At 48.3% G+C, this 24,042-nt stretch overlaps 1 protein-coding gene across 4 annotated transcripts in view; it reads right to left on the bottom strand.

Annotated features, from left to right (window-relative positions):
• Positions 1-990: 990 nt before the first annotated feature.
• Positions 991-24,042, bottom strand: part of ZSWIM9 (zinc finger SWIM-type containing 9) — a 62,613-nt gene continuing 39,561 nt past the window's right edge. For all 4 annotated transcript variants that reach the window (XM_063942672.1, XM_063942671.1, XM_063942673.1 and 1 more), the window contains 2 exons: positions 10,394-10,639; positions 991-3,144 (listed from right to left, as the gene is read on the bottom strand). In XM_063942672.1, the coding sequence (XP_063798742.1) occupies positions 1,755-3,144; positions 10,394-10,629 (1,626 nt within the window). In that variant the 5' untranslated portion in view covers positions 10,630-10,639 and the 3' untranslated portion in view covers positions 991-1,754. The remainder of the gene's footprint in view (positions 3,145-10,393; positions 10,640-24,042) is intronic.

The raw sequence follows: 24,042 nt of genomic DNA, 5'->3' as shown, positions 1-24,042 counted from the left end.
AGCTCAGGAGAGCCCCTAGTGTGCATCCAGCTCGGCCGGGCACAGAAATCCAACTGAGGTCTGGAGGAGGGTCATAGTGGGAGGAGCCAGTGCACACCAGATAGTACCTAATCTTTCTTTTAGAGTGCCCGTCTATTCCCCATGGTCCTTACGGAGTTCCCAGCATCCACTAGGACGTCAGAGAAATGGCGCTGAACGCTGCTGGGTCCGCTCTGAGAAGCTCCGGCCCTTCAATGGCGCTGTCTTCCCGCTCTTGAAGATTATACTGGCCTTAGGAAATTTGCACTGGCTGAGATCCGCGGACCCAGACAGGCTGGAAATGGTCAGTGCAGGGTTCTGTGCTGGCTCAGGGCGCCCCTCACAGCGCCGCACCGCAGTACCGCTGAGCCATCCGGGAGCGCGGTTAATACCACGTTCCCACCCTTAAGCCGCCCTTTTCACACTGACCCCCTCGTTTGCAAGGGGGGACAGTGACTAACTCGCCACACTTCAGTACAGTGAGGGGGTGACGGCTGGCTGCCGGGGTGAGCGTTCCCCTGTGGTGAGGCACAATCTGTCCCCTCTGGAGCTCAATGTCCAGTCAGCGTAAGGCAGTGGCTCAAGACCCCGCAGGGTGGACACTGCTCCTCCCCTCAGTCCCTCGATGCAGGGAGGCTGTTGCCAGCAGCTTCCCTGTAAAACAAACTCTAAAAAACTTTTTACTAGACAAGCTCTGTAGAGCTCCCCTAGTTGTGACCGGCTCCTCCGGGCACATTTTCTAAACTGAGTCTGGTAGGAGGAGCATAGAGGGAGGAGCCAGCCCACACTATTAAACTATTAAAGTGCCAATGGCTCCCGGTGGACCCATCTATACCCCATGGTACTCATGGACTCCAGCATCCTCTGGGACGTAAGAGAAAAAAATATTTTAAAGCTAGCTTTAAACTAATGCATACAAATTATACAGAAACAAAACCATGAGAGTCACTTACAAAAGGTCTAGACGTAGGATCTAAAACAATTGTGGCGTTTATTGGAAAAACTTACAGCAGAGAGTCAAAGTTTAGTATTTTATTATCCATCCAATAAGAAAAGCATTTGTATTTAATGCTGTGTAGACATAGATACATAGCTCAGGGAGAACTGTCAGAAATGTAAAGCATCTCCACCGCTGAGCAGTGTTGTAAAGAGGTGGCTAGTAATTGGTCAATGATTTAAACTAATTACGCTCATAGTCAAAATGGGTTGCGGTCGTTAGGTCGACATGCATTGGGTCGACCACTAAAGGTCGAGATGCACTAGGTCGACAGGGTCATGAGGTCGACATGTGGAAGGTCAATAGGTAAAAAGGTCGACATAAGTTTTTAAAATTTTTCGACCTTTTTCATACTTTACAGTCCACGTGGACTACTAATGGGAACGGTAATCTGTGCAGAGCGCAGCGAGTGCAAGGGGACGCGGTGCACTAATTGGGGCTCCCCGTCACTGTACGAAGAAAACGACACCAAAAACAGTCAAGAAACCCACGTCGACCTTTTGACCTGTCGACCTTGCACATGCCGACCTAACGACCCTGTCGACCTAGTGCATGTTGACCTTTAGTGGTCGACCAAACGCATGTCGACCCAATGTGTGTCGACCCAACGTCCCATACCCGTCAAAATATCTTTGCTAATGAAGACTAGGCTCAATAGAGTTAATATGGTCCAATTGCACATGGGCTTCTGCCTCTCAAACAAACTGTTCGTTCATTTAAAGCATCTAATCTTGCATAACTATGTAAGGGGTGCGTTGCTCTTTGCTAACAATTGTAAGTCAAAAAGTTCTCCCCGAGTTTGTAGACGGGTGGCAAAGAGGTGGCGGCAGGGAAGAAGGCTAGAGACATGGATTGTACAGCTGCATGTTAGGAGATCTTGATTCATAAAAAATTCAGATACACCATCATGGAGTGAATACCCACCAGGAGTCTGTTTGATATTATATTTACCATCCCTTAGGAAGCCAAGTTCTTCCTCAATCATACTGGCTGCCTCGGGATTACAAACAGATTTGTACTGGGAGGCAATTTCACTTTCATTTAAATGTTCTTCTGTGTTTATGGAATGCAAATTGGTAAGAAGAAGAATACATTCGGCCACTGTTGCATTTCTAGACAACTGTGCAGTTAGCTTCTGCTTATTCTGAGAGACAACCTCGGTGGTATCAAGATGCACCAAGCTGAAACCCCAAATATCAACCCACATGTCACGAGACGTGTGCCACTGGTCCATAAAATATTTCATAAAGCTTTTGGAACAGTATAAGCCCATGTCTCTCACCGCATGATTATACTCGTCAGGTGACTTAGAAGACGCTATGCGGCACAGCAAAGGCCAGATCTTTTCATCTTCTTTGACGCCCATCTCATGAGCCTTACTGTGCAAGGTCTGTAAAACTTGGGAACGTAAAATCTGACCTGCCGCATGGGGAAAAATTTCTTTGATCACCTCTTTCTCCCCGATATCTACACCAAGTATCACATATTGTACCTTGAACTTTACATCGGGAATGCTTTGCACTAGCGACGCCGAAGTAAAACGCAAGACATTGGGTGTCCCTTTCTTGACCAGAAGATAAGCACAGTCTCTACCTTGCATATTATCATCCACACACAGAAAACTAAACAAGTCAAATTCTTCATTGAAACTCAAGACCTTGTTGAAGAAAAGCACAGATGGGAAACGCTGGCAGAGAGAAACCATCGAAGAAGTGATGATAAATACAGTCTTGACCACAACTTCATCCTCTAAGAATACCAGTTTCACCTTAGCATCTGGATCATTATCAAAAAGGCTGTCAAGAGACTGCAATGTGTCCATGACCCCGTGACCCTTGGTTTTGCAGTACGATAAAAGGCGCTTTATATCCTGTGCTCCCACAAACTGCTTAGAGATTTTGTTGGTGGTGCGTACCGGAAGACAGCAGTTTGCCAGCAACAAACCCTTTTTGAAATAGTAATCAAACTCAAGAGGGCATAGTGCGTGGTTGTGTCTTAGTTGGCACTTTGTGACCACAAGGCTGTTTTTCTTCTCACTTATCTTTAAGAATATATAGGCACTGCAGCTTTGGTGATCTTTAGGCTCTTCTTCCTCCAGGATACTTTGCCCTTTCTTCTCTTTATGTGCTCTGTATAAACGGGGAATAGAAAGTAAAATACAAATAAAAGGCACATTAAAGAACAAAGGACAAAGCAATATTTAAGAAAACTGTGGACATCAAATGTGCAAAACAGTGTTTGGAACAAATTTGTTTACTTGATTCTGTACCCAATCCCATCACTAAGGCTGGGTACACACTGGAGTTGCTATTACTGCTGCTTATATGCACTAATATGGTAATGCAGTAGGGGGCGTCATGCCCTCTGCTGCATTACTGATCTGATCGGAGTTCAGGGACACAATATCGGATCTTCCCCGGCTCCATCAGCCGGCTGTGTGACCCATAGGGCTGCACAAGCCGGCCACGGCAAGTTGTACACAGAGGCCGGGAAAACTCTGTCCTCTTCCTTCCACCGCAATGGCGGCGACATAGCTCTTTTTAGAGAAACTGAAGTCATCACCACCCCTCCCCGCTCCCAAACAGCATCAGACTGTCCATCAATGTCAGTCTGATGCCGATCAGCTTCTGTCACCGCAGGACCCGTTCGTGCATGCAGAGAATGGGTCCTGCACATGTGCAAAGTACCGAAAATCAGTATGTTGCTGAAATGTAAAGCAACTCCAACCACGTCTGAATTACCCCTGCTATGCGTTATATCACACAGCCGACAAACGATAATAGGATTTTAATTACCTACCGGTAAATCCTTTTCTCGTAGTCCGTAGGGGATACTGGGAATCCATTTAGTACCATGGGTACTACTTGGAGCATTGGGCACATTAAGAATTTGATAGTGTGCGCTTGCTCCTCCCTCTATGGCCCTCCTACCAAACTCAATTTAGGAAACTGTGCCCGAGGAGACGGACATACTTTGAGAGAAGGATAGATAAGGAAAGTGGTGAGATTACGAACCAGCACACAGAACAATAGGAAAGCCATGCTAACCAAACTTGAAACATGAACAGCAACAGCTGAACAAACCAGAATACTTAATCAGGTAACATTGCAGGAAGAACGAAGCACCGGGATGGCGCCCAGTATCCCCTACAGACTACGAGAAAAGGATTTACCGGTAGGTAATTAAAATCCTATTTTCTCTTACGTCCTTGGGGATATTGGGAAACCATTTAGTACCATGGGGAAGTACCAAAGCACCCAAACCGGGTGGGTGTGTGCTGCGGTACCTGCAGAATTGATTGACCAAACTGAAGGTCCTCAGAGGCCAAAGTATAGAACTTTTAAAACTTTGCAAACATGTTCGAACCTGACCAAGTAGCTGCTCGGCAGAGCTGTAAAGCAGAGACACCCCGGGCAGCCGCCCAAGAAGAACCCACCGACCTAGTAGAGTGGGCCTGTACTGATTTTGGAACCGTCAATCCTGCCGTGGAATAGTGAGCCTGATCCAGTGTGCAATAGACTGCTTTGAAGCAGGACACCCAATTTTATTGGGATCATAGAGAACGAACAGCGAGTCAGATTTCCTGTGACGAGCTGTCCTCTTTGCGTACACCTTTGAGGCCCTCACAACATCCAAAGTCTTTGAAGTAGCAGAGGTGTCCGTAACAGCCGGAACCACAATAGGTTGGTTGATGTGAAACGCGGACACCACCTTAGGAAGAAATTGCTGATGCGTTCCGAGTTCAGCTCTGTCCTCATGGAAAATTAAGTAGGGGCTCTTGTGAGACAACGCCCCTACCTCAGACACGTCTTGCTAAAGCCAAGGCCAACAGTGTGACGGTCTTCCACATAAGGTACTTTATGTCAACCTCCTGTAACAGGTAACTAGTCCAATTGGTGGAACTGTAGTACCAAACTGAGATCCCAAGGTGCGGGGGGAGGCACAAAGGGAGGCAGGATGTGCAGAACACCTTTCAAAAACGTCTGGACCTCAGGGAGAGAAGCCATTTGTTTCTGAAAGTAAATAGACAAGGCTGAAACTTGGACTTTAATGGAGCCTAGGCGTAGGCCCACATCCACTCCCGACTGCAGAAAAAGCAGGAGACGTCCTAGATGAAATCCCACCGCAGAATAGTCTGCTCTCACACCAAGAGACATACTTCTTCCAAATACGGTGGTAATGTTTAGACGTTACCCCCTTCCTGGCTTGGATCATAGTCAGGATGACCTTGTCAGGAATCCCTCTCCTGGTTAGACTCAGCCGTTCAACTTCCATGCCGTTAAACGTAGCCACGGTAAGTCTTGATAGACGAACGGGCCCTGTTGCAGAAGATACTCGCGAAGAGGTAGAGGCCACGAATCTTCGATCAGCATCTCAAGCAGATCCGCGTACCAGGCCATTCGAGGCCAGTCTGGAGCAATGAGGATTGCTTGAACCTTTTCCCTTTTTATTCTTTTCAGAATTATTGGGATCAGAGGAATTGGAGGAAAAACATACACCATCTGGTAGACCCACGGAGTTGTCAGAGCGTCTACCGCCACTGCTTGTGGGTCTCTCGACCTGGAACAATAGCGCTTCTTGTTGAGAGGCCATCATGTCAATCTGTGGATATCCCCACCGACGTGTCAAAAACCGGAACACCTCCGGGTGGAGACCCCACTTCCCCGGGTGCAGGTCGTGTCTGCTGAGGCAGTCTGCTTCCCAGTTCTCTACTCCCAGAATGAAGACCGCCGACAACACCACAGCGTATTTTTCCACCCAGAGGATAAATCTTGACACCTCTGACATTGCTGCTCCACTTTTCGTTCTGCCCTGTCGGTTTATGTACGTTACCGCCGTTACATTGTCCGACTGGACTTGAATGGCCTGATTCCAAAATAGAGATGAGTCCTGCAGAAGGGCGTTGTAGATTGCACCGAGTTCCAAGATGTTTACTGGAAGGACAACTTCCCGACTTGACCATCTTCCTTGAAACTGCACCCTCTGGGTGACTGCTCCCCAACATCTAAGGCTTACGTCTGTGGTTAGCAGAATCCAATTCTGAATCCCGAACCTCCGACCCTCGACGAGGAGAGAAGTCTGTAGCCACCACAGAAGGGAGATTCTGGCTTTCGGTGACAGACCGTTCCTCTGGTGCATTTGAAGATGCGATCCGGACCATTTGTCCAACAGATCCAACTGGTAGGGCCTCGGATGAAACCTTATGTACTGAAGCGCCTCGTAAGAGGCCACCATTTTTCCCAGAAGGTGGATGCACAGAGATCCGGGTTTGCTTCAGTACAGCCCGAACCATCGACTGGATTTCCATAGCCTTCTCCAAGGGAAGGACCACCCTGAGACTCTGTGTCCAGTATCACTCCCAGGAAAGGAAGCCTCTGCGTCAGATCCAGGTGAGATTTTGGCAAGTTCAGAATCCACCCGTGATCCAGGAGTTGTCAGGTTGAGAGGCCAGTGCTGTCCAACAACCGCTCCCTGGACGGTGCCTTTATCAGAAAATCGTTCAGGTATGGAATTATGTTCACTCCCTGTTTGCGGAATAGAAACATCATCTCTGCCATCACCTTGGTGAACACTCTTGGTGCCGTGGAAAGACCAAATGGCAGGGCCTGGAACTGGTAGTGGCTGTCCTGCAGTGCAAACCGTAGAGAAGCCTGATGAGGTGGCCAGATCAGAATGTGAAGGTACGCATCCTTGATATCCAGAGACACTAGAAATTGCAACTCCTCCAGACCCGAGATCACCGCTCTCACACACTCCATCTTGAATTTGAACACTCGTAAGTACGGGTTCAACTATTTAAAATTAAAAATCGGTCTTAACGAACCGTCCAGTTTCGGTACTACAAACAAGTTGGAATAACGGCCCTCATTCCGAGTTGTTCACTCGCTAGCTGTTTTTAGGAGCCATGAAAATGAAAAGCTGCTGCCCTCTGGGAGTGTATTTTAGCTTAGCAGAAGTGCGAACGAAAGGATCGCAGAGCGGCTGCAAAATATTTTTGAGCAGTTTCAGAGTAACTCCAGACAAACTCAGCGCTTGCGATCACTTCAGACCATTCAGTTCCTGTTTTGACGTCACAAACACGCCCTGCGTTCAGCCAGCCACTCCTGCGTTTTTCCGAACACTCCCTGAAAACGGTCAGTTAACACCCAGTAACGCCCACTTCATGTCAATCACTCTGCAGGCAGCAGTGCAACTGAAAAGCTTCACTAGAGCCTGTGTGAAACTACTTAGACTCTTGTGAAAGTACGTTGCACGTGCGCATTGCGCCGCTTACGCAGAAGTGCCGCTTTTTTGCCAGAACGCTGCACTGCGAACGAAAACAGCTAGCGAACAACTCGGAATGACCACCAATATCCCTTGTTTTGCAGATGAGGTGGAACTGGCATAATGACCTGAGTCTGTACCAGTTTTTTAATGGCGTCCTGTGGTTATACTTACTTCCTGTGAAACTGGTAAGCCTGATTTGAAGAATCTGTGAGGTGGGAGCTCCTGAAACGCCAGTCTGTAACCCTCGGAAATAAGATCTATGACCCAGGGATCCTGGCATGTTGTTGTCCAGATGTGACTGAAAATTTTTCATCGGCTCCCATCTGCCAGTCATCGCGGTCCACCGTCATGCTGAAGGTTTTGAGGAAGCAGAGCTTGAGCTCTGTTCCGGTGAACCGGTAGTTGCTGGTTTACCTCTAGCGCCTCTGGTGGCTGTAGAAGAACCTCTGGTTTTGCCCTTAAACTTGGAGGTCCGAAAGGACTGTAGATTAGGTCCTGAGTAGGCCTTCCTGGCTGAGGGAGCTGCAGAAGGAAGATACGTGGACTTACCCGCAGTAGCTTTAGAGATCCATTTGTCTAGTTAGTCTCCAAATAAGGCCTCTCCTGTGAAGGGTAGGCCTTCCACGCCTTTCCTGGAGTCCGCGTCAGCAGTCCACTGGCGTAGCCATAAGCCTCTGCATGCTGACACTGCCATAGTAGTGGTGCGTGCATTAAGCAAGCCTATTTCTTTTATGGCTTCCACTATAAAATTTGCCTGTATATGTTGCAGGAGTAAAATAATCTGCCCCCTTAGGCAAGGTACCTAACCCCTCAATTAGGTTACCCAGCGGCCTTCGTAATCCACCCACATGCTATAGTGGGTCTCTGGGCCACCCCAGCAGCTGTATACAAAGATTTGAGTGTATCCTCAATTCTCTGATCAGCCGTGTCTTTTAGGGAGGCTGTACCAGGGACACGCAAAACAATTTTCCGTGACAGCCTGGATACTGATGCATCCACTATCTGTGATTTTTCCCATTTTTTTTCTATCCTCAGGAGGAAAGGGAAAAGAGGATATCAACCTTTTAGGGATTTTAAATTTCATATAAGGATTAACTCATGGTTCTTCAAACGGTATTTAAAGTGGCTGAGGATTTCTTTTTTATATTAAAATAAGATTCCTTAGTCTCCTCTGTTACCTTATCAGGGATATGCAGAACTTCTCAGATAGCTTCTATGAGAGCCTCTATTCCCTGTGACATAGAAGCCTCCCCCAACTCTGAGTCCACCTCCCCCATGTCTGACCCCTCATCATCAGAGTCAGACTGCAGGATATGGGCCAAAGGACGTTTTTGCGGACAAATGGTAGGGGACTGAGACGCTGGTTTGGGTAGCGAGTCTCTGTTCATAAACTCAGTCATCAATTGTCTTAAGTATTGAGTCTCTTTCTCATTGCGGGACAATTTAGCAGAAATATTGGAAATCATTCCCCTAATGGAATCCAGCCAAGCTGGCCCTGCCCCACTAGACTTGGAGGGTGCACTGTACTGAGTACACTGCAGTGAACCCCCTGGAGAAGTGGAACACTGTGCCTTACATCAAACACACTCTTTGTCTGATATACTGTGACAGTGACAGCACACACAGGAACAGGTTAAATGCACAATTAAACCCACAAAGAGCCCTTCAAGAGAGACACAGATAGTCTGGAGCCAGCACACAGCGCCCTTACTGCTAATGCCAAGCTTAGCCGGGTCGCAGACTAAGTACCCAGATTGGGGACTTAGTATACTATTAAGCGCGCACCCCTGATATGACCCCTGGTACCACTAAGGTAATCTGGAGTCTCTCCGGAGGAGCTGCACGTACCTGTCAATCAGCGTCTGTGTCCACTGCAGAGGGAAAATGGCGCTGGTGAGCTGCTGGATCCGCCCCTTCAATGGCGTGCGGTCTTCCCGCTTCTTTATACTGACTGAGGTAATTTTAGTGCCTAAAATGGAGTCAGCCCCCTTTTAAGTCTGTAATGCCAGTCTGGATACTGTGTACACACGTAGTGTACTTCGACTCAGTTTGCTCCCTCAGAAGCGGTGCGTCTGCACTGTGTACTGAGTCTGGAGATACAGCCGCCCCACGTTGAAGATGTGCGTCTCCGTACCCTCATGCCGCCCTAATGGCCAGCGACCCGCTAACCGAGACGCCGGCTTAGTACTCACCACTCTTCTTTCTTCTGGCTCTGTTAGGGGTGGCGGCGTGCTGCGGGAATGTACGCTTGCCATGGTAGGGCTTGCGAATAGTTCTCTCAGGAGCTAGTGTCCTATCAGCGGGGAACGGGACCATTAACCCTTCAAGAGGTTGGGCCGTTCCCCCCCTCTAAGTCCCACGAAGCAGGCAGGCTGGTGCCATCCAGACCTGCCTGAAAATAACAAACATACTAAATAAATGCATAAAACACTTCAATAGCTTCCAGCGATGTGACCGGCTCATCCGAGGCACATTTTCTAAATTAAGACTGGCAGGAGGGGCATAGAGGGAGGAGCCAGCGCACACTATCAAATTCTTAAAGTGCCCAAGGCTCCTAGTGGACAGTCTATACCCATGGTACTAGATGGATTCCCGGTATCCCAAGGACCTAAGAGAAATATCGTTAAGTACATCGGCTCTTGTGTACAGCTGATATGTCTGAACGTCATCGTTTACAGACATAACATCGGCCCTGCAGCACAGCAGATACAGGAACCGTCGACAATGACTTAAATGTCGACCTAGCATTTTGTGCCAATCCCGATATTTCCAATCACTGAGTGATCAGATAGCTCTTCAATGTACACACAAGGTCACAGTACTATGCTCTACAAGCTCTTGAGCAGATTGGCAAAGTTGCATTAATGGTGGTTAGTGTAGTCTGCAGGTAACAGAACACAACTCACAACAGAAACCTGCTGTGCTCAAGTCTGAGCATGCTATTTGGCGTTTTCCAAAATGTTGATACAACATTTACCCTATAAAAACTAGTTTTCAAATAATTAAAAATACTATAAAATATATTTCAAAAACAGCAAAAAAAAAAAAAAAAAAAAAAAAAAAAAAGTGACATTATAAACCTTTTTCTAACCACCACCGTCTCTTGCTCACCCCATTTCTTTCTTGCTGGAAATGTTCACATTTTTACAAGCGAGACGAGCAGAACTATATTTCAGCGCTTCAACCACTTCCCATTGAAGGTTCTCCACGGCCCATTTACACTTGTTTAGCGGGATGTAATTTCTGAGGAAGAAGAGCGTTTTCCTCTTCTCACACCAATCGTCAAAAAAGACACAAAATTCTTCCCAGGAGAAAAACTCCATCAACTGCAGCTCGGTTTCATCCATGGCGGACAGGCTACAAAGGCAGAAATTGGGAAGTGGATTTACATAGGAAAATATGTATAACTATCTAAAATATTGGAAGTCAACTACAGTAGACATAGTGCAAGAGGCACACACACAAAAAAAAAAAATTTAATTTGAAAAAATTAAAAAAAATTGAGTTAATTGTGCCTACCTGTCACCCTAAAGCTGGATATACAATATAATTATATTTTCGATCTGGTAATGTCTCGGAGCAAATGACAGCAACCATTTGCTCCCAAAAGCCGGAAAACAAAAAAAAATGGTCGTTTTGGTAAATTGTTTCAATCTGTTTCCCAGTATTTGGGAGCAAATGGTCAATCGTCATTTACTGCCAAACATTACCATATTTTCATTCCAACCAGAAAGATTGGACAGAATCTTATAGTGTGTATCCAGCTTTCGGGTCAGTTAAGGGGTAGTATACACTTGTGCTTCTGATTGTCCACAATTTATATTAGGCAAAACCAGCGATAGAGACTGCCCACCACTTTGACCATAAATAATTTAATTTGCTCCTGGACCACTAAGCCAAGACACCCCTGAGAGAGCCTTGCTGCAGCCCAGAGTGCCTAGGCACAGTGTTTGGGGACCATTGTTTTAATCCATAACTACAAGTATGCTGATCTTATGGACCAATCGTGTATTTGGAAAAAATAAGAATTCTCTCACCGGTAATTCTATTTCTCGTAGTCCGTAGTGGATGCTGGGAACTCCGTAAGGACCATGGGGAATAGCGGGCTCCGAAGGAGGCTGGGCACTCTAGAAAGATCTTCGACTACCTGGTGTGCACTGGCTCCTCCCACTATGACCCTCCTCCAAGCCTCAGTTAGGTACTGTGCCCGGACGAGCGTACACCATAAGGAAGGATTTTGACTCCCGGGTAAGACTCATACCAGCCACACCAATCACACCGTACAACTCGTGATATGAAACACAGTTAACAGTATGAAACAATAGAGCCTCTCAACAGATGGCTCAACAATAACCCGATTTAGTTAACAATAACTATGTACAAGTATTGCAGATAAACCGCACTTGGGATGGGCGCCCAGCATCCACTACGGACAACGAGAAATAGAATTACCGGTGAGTAAATTCTTATTTTCTCTGACGTTCTTGTGGATGCTGGGAACTCCGTAAGGACCATGGGGATTATACCAAAGCTCCCAAACGGGCGGGAGAGTGCGGATGACTCTGCAGCACCGAATGAGAGAACTCCAGGTCCTCCTCAGCCAGGGTATCAAATTTATAGAATTTTGCAAACGTGTTTGCCCCTGACCAAGTAGCAGCTCGGCAAAGTTGTAAAGCAGAGACCCCTCGGGCAGCCGCCCAAGATGAGCCCACCTTCCTTGTGGAATGGGCATTGACAGATTTTGGCTGTGGCAGGCCTCCCACAGTATGTGCAAGCTGAATTGTACTACAAATCCAACGAGCAATAGTCTGCTTAGAAGCAGGAGCACCCAGCTTGTTGGGTGCATACAGGATAAACAGCGAGTCAGATTTTCTGACTCCAGCCGTCCTGGAAACATATATTTTCAGGGCCCTGACAACGTCTAGCAACTTGGAGTCCTCCAAATCCTTAGTAGCCGCAGGCACCACAATAGGCTGGTTCAGGTGAAACGCTGACACCACCTTAGGGAGAAACTGGGGACGAGTCCTCAATTCTGCCCTATCCATATGGAAAATCAGATAAGGGCTTTTACATGATAAAGCCGCCAACTCTGACACTCGCCTGGCTGAAGCCAAGGCCAATAACATGACCACTTTCCACGTGAGATATTTCAGATCCACGGTTTTTAGTGGCTCAAACCAATGTGATTTTAAGAAACTCAACATCACGTTGAGATCCCAAGGTGCCACAGGAGGCACAAATGGGGGCTGAATATGCAGCACTCCTTTCACAAATGTCTGAACTTCAGGTACTGAAGCTAGTTCTTTTTGAAAGAAAATTGACAGAGCCGAGATCTGTACCTTAATGGAGCCCAGTTTTAGGCCCATATTCACTCCTGCTTGCAGGAAATGCAGAAATCGACCTAGTTGAAATTCCTCCGTTGGGGCCTTTTCGGCCTCACACCATGCAACATACCTCCGCCATATGCGGTGATAATGAGTTGCTGTGACCTCTTTTCTGGCTTTAATAAGCGTAGGAATGACTTCCTCCGGAATGCCCTTTTCCTTCAGGATCCGGCGTTCAACCGCCATGCCGTCAAACGCAGCCGCGGTAAGTCTTGGAACAGACAGGGGCCCTGCTGCAGCAGGTCCTGTCTGAGCGGCAGAGACCACGGGTCCTCTGAGATCATCTCTTGAAGTTCCGGGTACCACGCTCTTCTCGGCCAATCCGGAACCACGAGAATTGTGTTTACTCCTCGCTTTCTTATTATTCTCAATACCTTCGGTATGAGAGGTAGAGGAGGGAACACATAAACTGACCGGTACACCCACGGTGTCACTAGAGCGTCCACAGCTATCGCCTGAGGGTCTCTTGACCTGGCGCAATACTTCTCTAGTTTTTTTGTTTAGGCGGGACGCCATCATGTCCACCTGTGGACGACCCCATTGATTTACAATCATTTGGAAGACTTCTGGATGAAGTCCCCACTCTCCCGGGTGGAGGTCGTGCCTGCTGAGAAAGTCTGCTTCCCAGTTGTCCACTCCCGGGATGAACACTGCTGACAGTGCTAGTACATGATTCTCCGCCCATCGGAGAATTTTTGTGGCTTCTGCCATCGCCGTCCTGCTTCTTGTGCCGCCCTGTCGATTCACATGGGCGACTGCCGTGATGTTGTCTGACTGGATCAGCACCGGCTGGTGTAGGAGCAGGGATTTTGCTTGACTTAGGGCATTGTAAATGGCCCTTAGTTCCAGAATATTTATGTGAAGGGCAGTCTCCTGACTTGACCATAGTCCTTGGAAATTTCTTCCCTTTGTGACTGCCCCCCAGCCTCGTAGGCTGACATCCGTGGTCACCAGGACCCAGTCCTGTATGCCGAATCTGCGGCCCTCCAGAAGATGAGCACTGTGCAGCCACCACAGAAGAGACACCCTGGTTCGTGGAGACAGGGTTATTAAACGATGCATCTGAAGATGCGATCCGGACCACTTGTCCAACAGGTCCCACTGAAAAATTCTGGCATGGAACCTGCCGAATGGAATTGCTTCGTAAGAAGCTACCATCTTTCCCAGGACCCGCGTGCAGTGATGCACCGATACCTGTTTTGGTTTTAGGAGGTCTCTGACTAGAGAAGACAACTCCCTGGCTTTCTCCTCCGGGAGAAACACTTTTTTCTGGGCCGTGTCCAGAATCATTCCCAGGAACATTAGACGTGTCGTGGGGACCAGCTGTGACTTTGGGATATTCAGAATCCAACCGTGCTGGCTCAGCACTTCCTGAGATAGTGCTACTCCCACTAACAACTGTTCTTTGTATCGTGCCTTTATTAGGAGATCGTCCAAGTATGGGATAATTAAAACTCCCTTTTTTCGAAGGAGTATCATCATTTCCGCCATAACCTTGGTAAATACCCTCGGTGCCGTGGAGAGTCCAAACGGCAGCGTCTGGAATTGGTAATGGCAATCCTGTACCACAAATCTGAGGTACTCCTGGTGAGAATTGTAAATGGGGACATGCAGGTAAGCATCCTTGATGTCCAGGGATACCATGTAATCCCCCTCGTCCAGGCTTGCAATAACCGCCCTGAGCGATTCCATCTTGAACTTGAATTTTTTTTATGTATGTGTTCAAGGATTTCAAATTTAAAATGGGTCTCACCGAACCGTCCGGTTTCGGCACCACAAATAGTGTGGAATAGTAACCCCGGCCTTGTTGAAGTAGGGGTACCTTGATTATCACCTGCTGGGAATACAGCTTGTGAATCGCTGCTAGCACCGCCTCCCTGTCTGAGGGAGCAATCGGCAAGGCGGATTTTAGGAAACGGCGGGGTGGAGTCGCCTCGAATTCCAGCCTGTATCCCTGAGATACTATTTGAAGGATCCAGGGATCCACCTGTGAGCGAACCCACTGATCGCTGAAATTCCTGAGGCGGGCCCCCACCGTACCTGGCTCCGCCTGTGAAGCCCCACCGTCATGCGGCGGACTTGGAAGAGGAAGCGGGGGAGGACTTTTGTTCCTGGGAACCTGCTGTTTGCTGCAGCCTTTTTCCCCTGCCTCTGCCTCTTGACAGAAAAGACCCTCCTTTTCCCCGCTAGTTTTTCTGGGACCGAAAGGACTGAACCTGATAAAATGGCGCCTTCTTAGGCTGTGAGGGGACATGGGGTAAAAATGCTGACTTCCCAGACGTTGCTGTGGAAACTAGGTCGGAGAGACCATCCCCAAATAATTCCTCCCCCTTATAAGGCAAAACTTCCATGTGCCTTTTGGAATCTGCATCTCCAGTCCACTGGCGAGTCCATAAGCATCTCCTAGCAGAGATGGATAATGCACTTACTTTAGATGCCAGCCGGCAGATTTCCCTCTGTGCATCTCTCATGTATAAGACTGAGTCTTTGATATGGTCAATTGTTAGCAGGATCGTGTCTCTGTCTAACGTGTCAATATCTTCTGACAGTTTATCTGACCACGCAGCGGCAGCACTGCACATCCATGCTGATTCAATAGCTGGTCTGAGTATAATGCCTGAGTGTGTATATACAGACTTCAGGATCGCCTCCTGCTTTCTATCAACAGGTTCCTTAAGGGCGGCCGTATCCTGGGACGGTAGTGCCACCTTTTTAGACAAACGTGTGAGCGCTTTATCCACCTTCGGGGGTGTTTCCCAACGTAACCTATCCTCTGGCGGGAAAGGGAACGCCATTAGTAGCTTCTTAGGAATTACCAATTTCTTATCAGGGGAAGCCCACGCTTCTTCACACACTTCATTTAATTCATCTGACGGGGGAAAAACTACAGGTAGTTTTTTCTCCCCAAACATAATACCCTTTTCTCTATCGTCCTAAGTGGATGCTGGGGTTCCTGAAAGGACCATGGGGAATAGCGGCTCCGCAGGAGACAGGGCACAAAAAAGTAAAGCTTTACTAGGTCAGGTGGTGTGCACTGGCTCCTCCCCCTATGACCCTCCTCCAGACTCCAGTTAGATTTTGTGCCCGAACGAGAAGGGTGCAATCTAGGTGGCTCTCCTAAAGAGCTGCTTAGAGAAAGTTTAGTTTAGGTTTTTTTCTTTACAGTGAGTCCTGCTGGCAACAGGATCACTGCAACGTGGGACTTAGGGGGAAAGTAGTAAACTCACCTGCATGCAGAGTGGATTTGCTGCTTGGCTACTGGACACCATTAGCTCCAGAGGGATCGAACACAGGCCCAGCCGTGGAGTCCGGTCCCGGAGCCGCGCCGCCGACCCCCTTGCAGATGCTGAAGCGTGAAGAGGTCCGGAAACCGGCGGCTGAAGACTCCTCAGTCTTCATAAGGTAGCGCACAGCACTGCAGCTGTGCGCCATTTTCCTCTCAGCACACTTCACTGGGCAGTCACTGAGGGTGCAGAGCGCTGGGGGGGGGCGCTCTGAGAGGCAAATATAAACCTTATACAAGGCTAAAAATACCTCACATATAGCCCATAGGGGCTATATGGAGATATTTAACCCCTGCCTGACTGGAAAAATAGCGGGAGAAGAACCCGCCGAAAAAGGGGCGGGGCCTATCTCCTCAGCACACGGCGCCATTTTCTGTCACAGCTCCGCTGGTCAGAACGGCTCCCAGGTCTCTCCCCTGCACTGCACTACAGAAACAGGGTAAAACAGAGAGGGGGGGCACATTAATGGCTATATATATATATATATATATATTAAAGCAGCTATAAGGGAGCACTTAATATAAGGATATCCCTTGTATATATAGCGCTTTGTGGTGTGTGCTGGCAGACTCTCCCTCTGTCTCCCCAAAAGGGCTAGTGGGTCCTGTCTTCATTAGAGCATTCCCTGTGAGTTTGCGGTGTGTGTCGGTACGTGGTGTCGACATGTATGAGGACGATATTGGTGTGGAGGCGGAGCAATTGCCAAATATGCAGATGTCACCCCCCCAGGGGGTCGACACCAGAATGGATGCCTTTATTTGTGGAATTACGTGATGGTTTATCTTCCCTTAAACAGTCAGTTGAGGACATGAGGCGGCCGGACAATCAATTAATGCCTGTCCAGGCGCCTCAAACACCGTCAGGGGCTGTAAAACGCCCTTTGCCTCAGTCGGTCGACACAGACCCAGACACGGGCACTGATTCCAGTGACGACGGTAGAAATTCAAACGTATTTTCCAGTAGGGCCACACGTTATATGATTTTGGCAATGAAGGAGACGTTACATTTAGCTGATACTACAGATACCGTAAAACAGGGTATTATGTATGGTGTGAAAAAACTACAAACAGTTTTTCCTGAATCAGAAGAATTAAATGACGTGTGTGATGAAGCGTGGGTTGCTCCTGATAAAAAGTTGATAATTTCAAAAAAGTTATTGGCATTATACCCTTTCCCGCCAGAGGTTAGGGCGCGCTGGGAAACACCCCCTAAGGTGGACAAGGCGCTCACACGCTTATCCAAACAAGTGGCGTTACCCTCTCCTGAGACGGCCGCACTTAAGGATCCATCAGATAGAAAGATGGAAGTTATTCAAAAGAATATATACACACATGCAGGTGTTATACTACGACCAGCTATAGCAACTGCCTGGATGTGCAGTGCTGGAGTAGTTTGGTCAGAATCCCTGATTGAAAATATTGATACCCTAGATAGGGACAATGTTTTACTGTCGTTAGAACAAATAAAGGATGCATTTATCTATATGCGTGATGCACAGAGGGATATTTGCACACTGGCATCTCGGGTGAGTGCTATGTCCATTTCAGCCAGAAGAGCCTTATGGACACGACAGTGGACAGGCGATGCGGATTCAAAACGTCACATGGAGGTTTTGCCGTATAAAGGGGAGGAGTTATTTGGAGTTGGTCTATCAGACTTGGTGGCCACGGCTACTGCCGGGAAATCCACTTTTTTACCTCAAGTCACTCCCCAACAGAGAAAGGCACCGACCTTTCAACCGCAGCCTTTTCGCTCCTACAAAAATAAGAGAGCAAAGGGCTTGTCGTACCTGCCACGAGGCAGAGGAAGAGGGAAGAGACACCAACAGGCAGCTCCTTCCCAGGAACAGAAGCCCTCCCCGGCTCCTGCAAAAACCTCAGCATGACGCTGGGGCCTCTCAAGCGGACTCGGGGACAGTGGGGGGCCGTCTCAAAAATTACAGCGCGCAGTGGGCTCACTCGCAGGTAGACCCCTGGATCCTGCAGATAATATCTCAGGGGTACAGGTTGGAATTAGAGACGGATCCTCCTCATCGTTTCCTGAAGTCTGCCTTACCAACCGTCTCTTCCGAAAGGGAGAGGGTGTTGGAAGCCATTCACAAGCTGTACGCTCAGCAGGTGATAGTCAAAGTACCCCTATTACAACAAGGAAAGGGGTATTATTCCACTCTATTTGTGGTACCGAAGCCGGATGGCTCGGTAAGGCCTATTCTAAATCTGAAGTCCTTGAACCTCTACATAAAAAAGTTCAAGTTCAAGATGGAGTCACTCAGAGCAGTGATAGCGAACCTGGAAGAAGGGGACTTTATGGTATCCTTGGACATCAAGGATGCGTATCTACACGTTCCGATTTACCCCGCACACCAGGGGTACCTCAGGTTCATTGTTCAAAACTGTCACTATCAGTTTCAGACGCTGCCGTTCGGATTGTCCACGGCGCCTCGGGTCTTTACCAAGGTAATGGCCGAGATGATGATTCTTCTTCGAAGAAAAGGCGTATTAGTTATCCCATACTTGGACGATCTCCTAATAAGGGCAAGGTCCAGAGAACAGCTGGAGACAGCTTTAGCACTATCTCAAGAGGTGCTAAGACAACACGGGTGGATTCTGAATATTCCAAAATCCCATTTAATCCCGACAACTCGTCTGCTGTTCCTAGGAATGATTCTGGACACGGTTCAGAAAAAGGTTTTCCTTCCAGAGGAAAAAGCCAAGGAGTTATCCGATCTGGTCAGGAACCTCCTAAAACCAGGAAAAGTGTCAGTACATCAATGCACAAGAGTCCTGGGAAAAATGGTGGCTTCTTACGAAGCAATTCCATTCGGCAGATTCCATGCAAGAATATTCCAAAGGGATCTGTTGGACAAATGGTCAGGGTCGCATCTGCAGATGCACCTGCGAATAACCCTGTCACCAAAGACAAGGGTGTCACTTCTGTGGTGGTTGCAGAAGGCTCACCTATTAGAAGGCCGCAGATTCGGCATTCAGGATTGGATCCTGGTGACCACGGACGCCAGCCTGAGAGGCTGGGGAGCAGTCACACAAGGAAGAAACTTCCAGGGAGTATGGACGAGTCTGGAAAAGTCTCTTCACATAAACATTCTGGAACTAAGAGCAATCTACAATGCTCTAAGCCAGGCGGAACTTCTCCTGCAAGGAAAGCCGGTGTTGATTCAGTCGGACAACATCACGGCGGTCGCCCATGTAAACAGACAGGGCGGCACAAGAAGCAGGAGGGCAATGGCAGAAGCTGCCAAGATTCTTCGCTGGGCGGAGAATCACGTGATAGCACTGTCAGCAGTGTTCATCCCGGGCGTGGACAACTGGGAAGTAGACTTCCTCAGCAGACACGATCTTCATCCGGGAGAGTGGGGTCTACATCCAGAAGTCTTCAACATGTTAATAGACCGTTGGGAAAGACCAATTGTAGACATGATGGCGTCTCGCCTCAACAAGAAACTGGACAAATATTGCGCCAGGTCAAGAGATCCACAGGCAATAGCTGTGGACGCACTGGTAACTCCTTGGGTGTACCAGTCAGTGTATGTGTTTCCTCCTCTGCCACTCATACCAAAGGTATTGAAGATCATACGGCAAAGAAGAGTAAGAACAATACTAGTGGTTCCGGATTGGCCGAGAAGGACTTGGTATCCGGAACTTCAAGAGATGCTCACGGACGAACCGTGGCCTCTACCTCTGAGAAGGGACCTGCTACAGCAGGGTCCCTGTCTTTTTCAAGACTTACCGCGGCTGCGTTTGACGGCATGGCGGTTGAACGCCAGATCCTAAAAGGGAAAGGCATTCCAGAAGAAGTCATTCCTACCTTGATTAAGGCACGGAAGGAAGTCACCGTGAAACATTATCACCGCATTTGGCGAAAATATGTAGCGTGGTGCGAGGATCGGAGGGTTCCGACGGAGGAATTCCAACTGGGTCGTTTCCTACATTTCCTGCAATCAGGATTATCTATGGGTCTCAAATTGGGATCCATTAAGGTTCAAATTTCGGCCCTGTCAATATTCTTCCAAAAAGAATTGGCCTCTGTCCCTGAGGTCCAGACTTTTGTCAAGGGAGTACTGCATATACAGCCTCCTGTGGTGCCTCCGGTGGCACCGTGGGATCTAAATGTAGTTTTAGATTTCCTCAAATCCCATTGGTTTGAACCATTGAAAAAGGTGGATTTGAAATATCTCACATTGAAAGTGACTATGTTACTAGCCCTGGCCTCTGCCAGGAGAGTATCTGAATTGGCGGCTTTATCTTATAAAAGTCCTTATCTAATCTTCCATTCGGATAGGGCAGAACTGCGGACTCGTCCGCATTTTCTCCCTAAAGTGGTATCAGCATTTCATCTGAACCAACCTATTGTGGTGCCTGCGGCCACTAGCGACTTGGAGGACTCCAAGTTGTTGGACGTTGTCAGAGCCTTAAAAATATACATTGCAAGGACGGCTGGAGTCAGAAAATCTGACTCGCTGTTTATATTGTATGCACCCAACAAGTTGGGCGCACCTGCTTCTAAGCAGTCGATTGCTCGTTGGATTTGTAACACAATTCAACTTGCACATTCTGTGGCAGGCCTGCCACAGCCTAAAACTGTAAAAGCCCACTCCACAAGGAAGGTGGGCTCATCTTGGGCGGCTGCCCGAGGGGTCTCGGCATTACAACTCTGCCGAGCAGCTACGTGGTCGGGGGAGAACACGTTTGTAAAATTTTACAAATTTGATACCCTGGCAAAGGAGGACCTGGAGTTCTCTCATTCGGTGCTGCAGAGTCATCCGCACTCTCCCGCCCGTTTGGGAGCTTTGGTATAATCCCCATGGTCCTTTCAGGAACCCCAGCATCCACTTAGGACGATAGAGAAAATAAGAATTTACTTACCGATAATTCTATTTCTCGGAGTCCGTAGTGGATGCTGGGCGCCCATCCCAAGTGCGGATTATCTGCAATACTTGTACATAGTTATTGTTAACTAATTCGGGTTATTGTTAAGGAGCCATCTTTAAGAGGCCCTTTCTGTTGTCATACTGTTAACTGGGTTTAGATCACAAGTTGTACGGTGTGATTGGTGTGGCTGGTATGAGTCTTACCCGGGATTCAAAATGCCTCCCTTATTGTGTATGCTCGTCCGGGCACAGTACCTAACTGGAGTCTGGAGGAGGGTCATAGGGGGAGGAGCCAGTGCACACCACCTGACCTAGTAAAGCTTTACTTTTTTGTGCCCTGTCTCCTGCGGAGCCGCTATTCCCCATGGTCCTTTCAGGAACCCCAGCATCCACTACGGACTCCGAGAAATAGAATTATCGGTAAGTAAATTCTTATTTTTTGTGGTACCTGGATGTAAATCAGAAATATTTAACACCTCTTTCATTGCCTCAATCATGCAGTGAATGGCCTTAACGGGCATAAAATTTGACTCATCGTCGTCGACACTGGTGTCAGTATCCGTGTCAACATCTACTTGTGCCACCTGAGATAGCGGGCGTTTCAGAGCCCCTGATGACTTTTGAGACACCTGGACAGGCACGAGCTGAAGACTCGGCTGTCCCACAGTCGGCATATTTTTTATGTAAGGAGTCTATACGTGCACTCATTTCCTGCCATAATACCATCCACTCAGGTGTCTGACCCCCAGGGGGTGACATCCCTGCTAAAGGCATCTGCTCCCCCTCCACATCATTATCCTCCTCAAACATGTCGACACAACCGTACCGACACACTCCACACACACAGGGAATGCTCCAACAGAGGACAGGACCCACAAAAGCCCTTTGGGGGGGCAGAGTAAGAGTATGCCAGCACACACCAGAGCGCTATATATATATATATATATATATATATATATATATATATATATATATATATATATATATATATATATATATATATATATATATAGGGACTAACTGAGTTATGTCCCTAATAGCTGCTTTTCAATATAATATACTGTATACAGTGCCAATTTTAATGCCCCCCCTCTCTTTTCCCTCTTACTGTACTGTAGAATTGCAGGGAAGAGCCAGGGAGCTTCCTTCCAGCCGAGCTGTGAGGGAAAAATGGCGCCAGTGTGCTGAGGAGATAGGCTCCGCCCCTTTTTCGCGGCGTATTCTCCCGCTTTTTATGGGATTCTGGCAGGGGTATTTACCTCATATATATAGCCCCAGGGGCTATATATTGAGGTATTTTAGCCAGCCAAGGTGTTTTTATTGCTGCCTCAGGGCGCCTTCCCCCAGCGCCCTGCACCCTCAGTGACCGGAGTGTGAAGTGTGTATGAGGAGCAATGGCGCACAGCTGCAGTGCTGTGCGCTACCTTGGTGAAGACAGGATGTCTTCATGCCGCCGATTTTCCGGACCATCGTCTTGCTTCTGGCTCTGTAAGGGGGACGGCGGCGCGGCTCCGGGACCGAACATCAAGGCTGGGCCTGCGGTCGATCCCTCTGGAGCTAATGGTGTCCAGTAGCCTAAGAAGCCCAATCCGGCTGCAAGCAGGCGAGTTCGCTTCTTCTCCCCTTAGTCCCTCGCTGCAGTGAGCCTGTTGCCAGCACGTCTCACTAAAAATAACAAATTCTAAGACTATAACTTTCTAAGAGCTCAGGAGAGCCCCTAGTGTGCATCCAACCTCGGCCGGGCACGAAATCTAACTGAGGCTTGGAGGAGGGTCATAGTGGGAGGAGCCAGTGCACACCAGGTAGTCTAAGATCTTTCTAGAGTGCCCAGCCTCCTTCGGAGCCCGCTATACCCCATGGTCCTTACGGAGTTCCCAGCATCCACTAGGACGTCAGAGAAAGGAGATTTATGGTAAGAGCTTACCGTTGTTAAATCTTTCTGCAAGGTACACTGGGTTCCACAGGGAATAACATCGGGGGTGTAGAGTAGGATCTTGATCCGAGGCACCAACAGGCTAAAGCTTTGACTGTTCCCAAGATGCTCAGCGCCGCCTCCTCTATAACCCCGCCTCCGTGCACAGGAGCTCAGTTTCGTTAACCAGTCCAATGCAGTAGCAGGCAAAAGAGAAGACAATAGCTCGTAGCCACGTACACCACATTCTCGCGACAGGAGAAAGTATCAGCGGCTAATGCCATACAAACCCAAAGAAGCTAAGCGCGTCAGGGTGGGCGCCCTGTGGAACCCAGTACCTCGCAGAAAGATTTAACAAAAGGTAAGTTCTTACCATAAATCTCCTTTTCTGCAGCGGAGTACACTGGGTTCCACAGGGAATAACATCAGGGATGTCCTAAAGCAGTTCCTCATGGGAGGGGACGCACTGTAGCGGGCACAAAAACCCGGCGTCCAAAGGAGGCATTGAAGGCATAGAACCTTATGAACGTGTTCACCGAGGACCACGTAGCCGCCTTGCACAATTGTTCAAGGGTCGCACCACGGCAGGCCGGAATGGGCTTTGATGGTAGCAGGAGTTGGAAGATCAGCCTGTACATAAGCATGTGCAATCACCATTCTAATCCATCTGGCCAGGGTCTGCTTATTCACAGGCCAGCCACTTTTGTGAAAACCAAAAAGTACAAAGAGAGAATCGGACAACCGAATGGAAGAAGTCCTCTTCACATAGATACGGAGAGCCCGTACCACGTCCAAAGACCGCTCTTTGGATGACAATTCAGGAGAGATAAAGGCCGGAACCACAATCTCTTGTATAAGATGGAAAGAAGATACCACCTTAAGTAGATAACCAGGGCATGTCCGAAGGACTGCCCGGTCACGGTGAAAAATCAGAAAGGGAAACCGACAGGATAAGGCACCCAAATCTGAAACCCGTCTAGCAGAGGCAATAGCCAGCAGAAACAGAACCTTAAGAGTAAGCCACTTAAGGTCTGCGGACTCAGGAGGTTCAAATGGAGACTCTTGCAAGGCCTCCAGAACCACCGACAAATCCCAAGGAGCCACAGGCGGGACATAGGAAGATTGAATCCGTAACACACCGAGTGAATGTATGAGCATCAGGCAGAGCCGCAATTTTTCTCTAAAACCACACCGACGAGGCAGAAATATGAACCTTGATGGAGGCCAGACGAAGGCCCAAGTCCAGGCCCCGTTGCAGAAAGGCCAAAAGTTTGGCCGTACTAAACTTGTAAGCA

This window comes from Pseudophryne corroboree, chromosome 10, assembly GCF_028390025.1.
Source record: "Pseudophryne corroboree isolate aPseCor3 chromosome 10, aPseCor3.hap2, whole genome shotgun sequence".
Classification (NCBI taxonomy): domain Eukaryota; kingdom Metazoa; phylum Chordata; class Amphibia; order Anura; family Myobatrachidae; genus Pseudophryne; species Pseudophryne corroboree.
The sequence above is the reverse complement of the archived record's forward strand: the minus strand, read 5'-3'. Positions and strand labels throughout refer to the sequence as shown.